At 32.6% G+C, this 7,786-nt stretch overlaps 1 protein-coding gene across 4 annotated transcripts; it reads left to right on the top strand.

Annotated features, from left to right (window-relative positions):
• Nucleotides 1-3,020: 3,020 nt before the first annotated feature.
• LOC114192356 (putative mediator of RNA polymerase II transcription subunit 26b) lies at nt 3,021-6,946 on the top strand. 4 transcript variants are annotated; one of them, XM_028082059.2, is made up of 10 exons: nt 3,021-3,279; nt 3,739-4,289; nt 4,462-4,530; nt 4,638-4,720; nt 5,257-5,315; nt 5,418-5,551; nt 5,636-5,663; nt 5,752-6,020; nt 6,098-6,188; nt 6,344-6,946. In XM_028082059.2, the coding sequence occupies exons 2-10, from the start codon at nt 3,831-3,833 to the stop codon at nt 6,463-6,465; spliced, it is 1,314 nt and encodes a 437-aa protein (XP_027937860.1). In that variant the 5' UTR covers nt 3,021-3,279; nt 3,739-3,830; the 3' UTR covers nt 6,466-6,946. The 4 variants fall into 4 exon arrangements, with proteins under 4 accessions (XP_027937860.1, XP_027937868.1, XP_027937875.1 ...); XM_028082067.2 differs by having other exon boundaries at nt 3,031-3,214; XM_028082074.1 differs by lacking the exon at nt 3,021-3,279 and adding an exon at nt 3,286-3,540.
• The last annotated feature ends 840 nt before the right edge of the window (nt 6,947-7,786 follow it).

Raw genomic sequence — 7,786 nt, 5'->3', positions numbered from 1 at the left:
TTTAATTTTATATTTTATTATTTGTTATTATTAAATATTATATTTTATAAAAGAAATAAAAATCAATCTAAAAAATTTTAAAAATTTTGGGGGGCCATGGCCCCCCTAAAAGCCTTCTAAGATCCGTCATTGCATGAGCTCAAAATAGCGAAAAATGTTAAGTATCTTCTTAGTATATGAACTTTGATGCAAAATTGAAATTTATCTTTGTAAAAAACTTTGATATATTTTGGTCCTGAAACTTTAAAATGAATACATATAGTCATTTTAATCCAACTACATTAAATTTTACTAATGTGTCAAATGCGTTTTTCAACTGACATTGAAACGAGAGTGTGTAAAATCATGTAAACAACTCAAATACTAGCATAAATTGCGTTCGACAGGTCAAAAAAGTTTAACATAATTGGGTTAAAAGGACTATATTAATTAATTTTTAAAGTTTGAAGACCAAACTATATCAAAATTGTTTATAGGGACAATTTCAATTTTGTGTCAAAATTTAAGGATTAAAATCATATTTAACTTAAAAAACAAAATACAAAACTAGGTAGTAATATTTCGAGAATACCCAATGTAATATTTTATTTAACTTGGCTTAATTAGTTATTTAGTCCTGTAATTTGTTTGTTTGATTTATGTTGATCCTCTTAAAGAATTAGAGGACCAAATTAAGAAAAAAAAATAGTAAGAAGACCGACATGAACCAAATTAAGAAATTGAAGAACTAAATCAGTAATCAGTAATTAAGTCATTTAACTTTAATGCTCTAAACTCTTTCACAAACTTCTAAATTCACTCCCACTCTTTTATTGCTTTTATTTCTTAGTTTTTAGTCCAAGCACTAAAGCCCAGAATGTTTTTATTACACCCACCCATCACTTTTTGTTTTCAGCCCTATAAATTAAATGACTAATAAATAAAGTTTAAAGTTTAAACACATTAAATGCAATTATCGTTTTATAATTAACTCACACATTTATTTTATTCCATAAAAACACATTACATGACAAAATGTAGTAAATAACTCATGTAAATATTAATTAATCATTTCAAACTTAACTTTTTTGTTTTGTTTTGTTTTTCTCTTACTTATTTTGTATTAACACTAAATTAAGTAAGTAATTTAATATGAGAGAGAGAGAGTAATTAATATTTGTAAACAGAGTGTGGTTGATATTTGAAATTAAAGAGCATTTTTTTTTAAAAAAATTAAGAATTTAATGAATAAAAGATAGGGTTTTAAAACAGTAAACGTTTCACATACTTTATTTAATAATGACCTCTATAGGGAAAATTAAATAAACGTTTAGCATTTTATACAAAAAAATAATACTATATTAACAAGTATAAGACAGACAATGGTTCCATGTCTGCCCATATAAATCTAATCATTTTTAAGTAAATGCAATGATATATGCATAAACAAAATGAGATAAAAGAAAACATAAATTACATAAAAATATTAAATTTTATTTTTTATTTAAAACATCAGTTTTGATAAATGTGAAGTTAGGAGAAAAAAAATGACAACAGACGAAGCAATAAATGAAAATTTTAGTCAGTTAATGGGATAAAACAGGTAAAAATGAGAAAACTGAAATAGAATATAACTTTATTACCAGTAGAAAGAGATATATGATATGCATCTAATCATTTGTAAAATAAAATAAAATAACAGGAAGAATATTGATCAATCAAAATCACTTATCTAAAAACTACTCAATCAAAATTAAAAATTAAATGTTCAAAAATATGTATATCAAAATAACATAATAGTATCATAATGATTATATTATAAATAAAGATTAAATCATTACATATAATATTTGACTTTTGCAATACTAGTGAACTGATTAGAATATTAGAGTTGTTGAGAATAAATCATACCAGAATTGCAATGCAATTTGAGAAGAGGAAGGCTTATAAGTTTTTGATAAGATAATTTATTTTCAATAAAAATAATATCTTTGGAAAGATAAAATTCTGAAAACAATCATTGAATTATTTAATTTCAGGATCACCATTTAATCAAAGCAACTGACAACAAAGGCATATTAAGTAATTAATTACGTATCATTAACCATAAGCTAATTATATTTATGGTAAAACCGAAAATTTAAAAGAAGTTGAAAGTGAAAAATGGATTAAACACACAGATTTTAAAGAAATATTAAATACAGAAGAGATTTGGTTTGATGATATATCTTAATAAAGGAAAGTGTTTAAATATATATTGAATGTGAGGAGAATTGATAAGAGGAATTAATAAAGAGAGGAGAAAAGAAAATCTTTTAGAAATATTTATTCGGAATTATTCTGCGGTTGAATTTAATTTTGTTGTGAAAATGGTTAATAATAAAATTTATTATTAGGAAAAAGATTTTTTAACAGTGTGAAAGTGAAAGACAAAGGGATTAGTCTGATATCTGAGTGGTGGGTCCCACGACACTCGCTCCTCGGTCCTATCTATATCGTGCTACATTCACTACCTACTTACCACTTTTAATTTGTTCATGTTCCACTTCTTTTATCTTTTATCTTTCTCATCTTTTTTTTTTCTTTTTATCTGTGATTTTTTATGATAATAAAAAATATTTTAAAATAAGAAAATTATAATTATAAAAATTAATAAAATACATACGATATATATATATAATATATTTATGTTTATTTTGTAAGTAAATCTTTATCATGAATAATAAATTTAATTTAAAAGAAATTAAAGTATAAAATATAGTTAAATTGAAAAAGAATTAAATTTTAAAAAGGGTAATTTAAAGAATAAAATCAATAATGTAATCATTTTAATTTAAGAAAGAATTATCTATTAAAGAATAAAATTGTGAGTAGATAATATAGATTTTATTTTATCTAAATCTTTTATCTTTTGATCATTTTGCTGTGTTTAGATAAATAATCAAATCCCACAAAATAATCTTTACATAATAATAGCATATATATCTTTTTAATCTTTTTATGATCTTGTTTTACATAAACAAATAATCAAGTGACACAAGATAAAAAATTACAGGAGAAAAAGAGCGAGCAGAGCGAGACCTTTCTCTCCATAACTCAACCATCGTGTCTTCCTGATCAAAGTCAAAACCCACCCAAAAAGACCACAACGATACACAGCACACCCTTTATATCCTTTCTTTCTCTCTCAACACAACTGGTTTTTCCTCTCCACAACCACTTTCCTAAGCACGCGGTATTTTTATTTTCTCTCTCTATCTCTCTTTCCTCGGTGCAACAACAACACTACTTCTGTCATAGGTAGACACAAACATTTTCCGGATTCTTCTGTTTTGTTTCCTTTCACTCTTTCTTTTCATTGATTTCTGGGTGGGTTCAATTTTTTCCTTTGCTATTGTTATTTTCAGAGAAAGAAGGGGTCTTTCTCTTTCTCTTTTTTATTTTCACCTGAGGCTTTACAAGTGCCGGAATCTTAAACAACAACACAAAAACGACGGCTACACACAACGTTGTTTCTTGTCATTTACGCCCGCATGCGTGTTGGTTTTGGTTTGTGTTAAAGCATGTCTATCCACTCCCCCTTCTGCCAAACGTTAATCCAATCCAATTTTTCCAAACTGGGTCACACCCCAAAATTAAGAAATAAGACTTAGTGAAATGAATTTTCAATTTTCAATTTTCAATTTACAATCTTTAATCATTGATTGCCGATTATCTTTTATTACCCTTTTGACCTTTGTTCGTGATTGGTGTGCGCAGGGATCGAGGCGGCAGTATCCGAGTGACGATCACATTGATGAGAAGCGGAATTTGAGCTGTCGATTTCGTGTTCGAGTTTTGGATCTGTGAGGATGAAGTCTTGGTCAGTGGATGAGTGGAGGGAGTACTTTGTGTCTGCGAATTCGGATATTTTTGAGATAATTGAAAACGCGATTGTCGTGGCGGCTACGGATTGTCCGAAGGAGTTTAGAGTGAAGAGGGATGCGATTGCAGAGAGGCTGTTCTGTTCCAGGTTGACTCGCTGTGCGGGTTGTGACCGTGTGGAGTTGGTTGCGAGGGGAGTTGGTAAAGAGAGTGATGATGAAGGCTGCAAGAATGGGGTAGAAAGAAATGGGGCTGAGTTCGCTGGAGCAAGCAAAGAGAGCAAGGTCAATGAAGGTGGAGATGAGGATGCAGAGATTGATGTCAATGGTGTTAGCAACTATAGTTTTGGTGAGGCCGAGGCATTAACTGATGAGATGGATGAAGAGACTCAGTATATGGGGGAGATTTTGAGGATCAAAGACGTTCTGCTGAACCGTGAAGAAGAGGTTTGTCCTACTCTCAACCCCTCTCACTCTTCACTTTCTTTTCTTTGTGATTTTATTTTTGTCTGAGGTGCTTTGTGTTTTCTAACAAATGTGGCTTTTGTCGGATGCCATTTTGGTTTTTCTTTGAAGGTTTGAGTTTTTTCTGAATCTTCTTCGTTTCTTGTTGTTACAGTCTGATTCTGTCTTATTTGAATCGTTGAGGAGGCTTCAGCTGATGGAGCTAACCGTGGATTCTCTTAAGGTTCGAATTTGATTCTCTCCTTCTTACTCATTCAATTGAAAATTTGGACAATTTGTTTTGTTCCTCCCTAATCCACTCCTCTAACTCTTATTGATTAACTTTGCCAGGCAACTGAGATTGGAAAGGCTGTCAATCCTCTCCGAAAACGGGGATCAAAGGAAATTCGTGAACTTGCAAAGAAACTTATCGAGTACGTATCAGTTTTTTTTCTGATGTTTGTTTGTCCTCTTTGTATCATTTGATTAATTGGTTTATTTTATAAGCTAGTCTACTCTTTTTATCTTCTATTACATGGATCAATGTGTAATGGCTTCTAGGTGGTTTCTTCGATTCCAATTAGTAGTTTGTTATTCTTGTTGTGTGTGTGTGTGTGTGTGAGAGAGAGAGAGAGAGAGAGAGAGTGAAGATCAATACAATCCATTTTTGCTGTGCTTCTAACTGATATTCCATTATTAGAGTCATCAGTTGTTAGATGTTGTTCTTATTTTGTTTCTTAGTTCATCTTACAGGGAATGCTTTTTTAGCTTTGATAAAGATCTTTAGATAGATGAATAGTCAATTAAAGTTCCATGCAAATCATATTTGTGCTAGCACGTCTCATCATCTTAAGTTAGCCAAGTTGTGTGGTTCATATCAGTGTACTGGTTTTAGATTGGCAAGCTGTTTAATTTGTTCACTTGTGTGCTGAACAACCTCCATTCTAAACTTTTCCACCTGCATATGTAGTGGCTGGAAAGATATGGTTGATGAGTGGGTGAAGGCCACTGCTACAACAGCTATTGCAGGTAGAAATTTTTATCTGCCTTACAATCAGAAGCATCCTGCAGCCTTTTTGTACACATATAAATGATTTCATGTTTGATAATGGGTTCATTAAATGTTTGTAGCTTCAGATGAAGGCACACCCGATTCAGTTAATCCATCTGTTGTTGATGATGAAGAAGAAGAAGGACTTCCATCACCTCCTATGGATGAAGGGGCCTTCTTTGTTGCTCCAACTGGTTCCATGGAACTTTCACAGGTATTTGCTTGTGCTTTACCCCCCTTTCTTTTGTTGTGACCTTTTTTGTATACAGAGGCTGACTTGTACTTTTCTGTTGTAAAGTTCTTTGATGGCATGGATGATGATGGAAGTAAGTACTTTTCTCTTATCTTTTGTGTTATGAATTTTAATCCCCCAGTTCTTATATTAATGATTATTTTTCTCAAATTTTCTTTCAGATCCTCGACCAAGTGGTCCATCCCACAAGAACCGTGACAACAATGGCAGAAGGCCAGCCATTCCTAATAGGGAGGATAAGAGTCAACTGGCAAAGAGAAATATGGCTGTTGTGCCAGTGAGGCCAAATAAGCCAGTAACCTCTGATTCTGGCCCTGGCAGACCCCTCCCATCTAATAATCTGCAGAGAAAAAGCAATGTGGAGCCAAAAATGCAGCAAAAGATAGAGAACAATTCACTGGCAAGGAGGCCTCCCATTGGTCATCTAGATGTAAGAAAAATATCTCTGTGAATAAAACTTGTATGTTTGTGTTCTCTCTGACCTTGACTTTTGTTTTTCTGTATCAGAAACCCATGCGTTCAGATGAAGCGGCTGTCCAAGTAAAGCTAGAAGCCACCAAGAGGAAACTTCAGGAGAGGTATCAACAACTTGAAACTGGTATGTCAAAATCTATGTCCAGTAGTTTCTACATTCCGAGCCAATCTTTACACAGAAGTTAATTTCCTTGCCATAAGTGTTTTAGAAGTTTTTTTGTGCAGATTTCCTGAGATGCTAATTGATTGATGAAACTGACATTTAATTGTTACATGCAGCCAAGAGACAGAGAACAATCCAATTTATGGAAATAAACGATCTCCCGAAGCATGTTAACTACAGAAATCCACATGCAAAGCCTGGTTTTCACAATAGGAACCGGGCCAATACTCGAAGGTAGAGAGGCATTATTGTATATGGTGGACCAGCAGATTTAGCAGAGCATGTCGAAGGAAGCTGTTTGTTCTGTGGATTGAAGATTGGTCCCCTTGACTGTAGAAAATGACAGCATTTGGTCTTTGCATAGAGGTTTTCCAGTTGAGGAGGAAGTAAACTTTAAAACTGTTTATTTCCCGCGCTATAGGAGCTTTAGGAGTTTAGGAGTTAAGGTGGTACATAGGAGTTTTTGTTAATCGTAGCTTAGAAGAGAGGACCCTAACTTTGGCACCTCTACTTTAGACTTGCTTCCATAATGATTGTCTATAGAAAAAACTCCATTGTTTCTGGACAGTTTTTGTCATTTCTAAGTTAGAGTACATACATATACACCATTTCAAAGTGCTTTGTCGCAACCTCAATGGTCTTTAAATTCCTTCATGTGATTATGGTTGCAGGTGTACAACAATTTTAGTATCAAATAACAATTGAATCATTTTTTTCCATGCCTTTTACTTTTTCAATGCACCTTATTAAGCATAATTACTGAAAAGTTGGTCCTAGTCAAAACCAGAACTTTTGGTGTTTGGTTTGATTGTAGAACAGAATGGAATAGAATAGAATAGAATGGAAAATACTAGGCGTTAAGGAGGGAAGAGAGAAGAGTGACCCTTGATGAATGTCATTGGCCATAGGAGAATGGAGAATTTGGTTTGGTCTAAACCATTTAAAAAATGAAAAAAAAAATTGGATGGTATGAATATGATTATGACCATGACCCTGAGAAAGAAAGAGAAAGAGAGAGAGAGAGAGAGAGAGAGAACGTGCAAAAGTTGGAGGATTTTTTTTGCTTGTCGGCTTGACTTTCTTTACTTTGTTGTTTTGTTTTTAGTAGTAACCAATCAATCCTCTTCTGTTACTATTCCTATTCACATCTCTGCGATTTGCGTGTATCACAAATTAAACTCAAAACTCCATGCCTCTGTAAATTAATGCCACACACACAACAACACATTACATCTCTAGCTGTCAATTTTGACCCTTCCCTTTCCCCTTTCTCACCCATTTTCCCTTTTTTTTTTCTCCTTCGTTTTTGTTTCGCCGAATATTCTCTGCATTTCTTTACGCTAAATTTTCTGTCACGCCGCCTCATCCACTGCGTGCATCAAAATGTTTCGCAATTCACCGTTTTCCCTTCTTTCTAATATCCTAACATTATTCTCTGTTTCTTCTGAGTTTCTCGAGTTAAAATTGGGATTTTGCAGAAGGGTTTTAGATAGAGAGTAGCGAGATTATGATATTAGTTAAAAAGCAATTTTAAAATTTTGCATGAATATTATTATTAT

The sequence above is a fragment of the Vigna unguiculata genome, chromosome 1 (assembly GCF_037176805.1).
Source record: "Vigna unguiculata cultivar grain cowpea cultivar isolate G323 ecotype 2 chromosome 1, ASM3717680v1, whole genome shotgun sequence".
NCBI lineage: Eukaryota > Viridiplantae > Streptophyta > Magnoliopsida > Fabales > Fabaceae > Vigna > Vigna unguiculata.
This window is presented reverse-complemented; position numbering and strand designations above follow the sequence as displayed.

Bases quoted from the DNA above. Each gene is read 5' to 3' on its own strand.
- LOC114192356 (XM_028082059.2), top strand. From the start codon at position 3,831: ATGAAGTCTTGGTCAGTGGATGAGTGGAGGGAGTACTTTGTGTCTGCG. The intron at 5,552-5,635 runs GTATTTGCTTGT...TCTGTTGTAAAG, and splicing joins GTTCCATGGAACTTTCACAG to TTCTTTGATGGCATGGATGA. The intron at 5,664-5,751 runs GTAAGTACTTTT...ATTTTCTTTCAG, and splicing joins TGGCATGGATGATGATGGAA to ATCCTCGACCAAGTGGTCCA.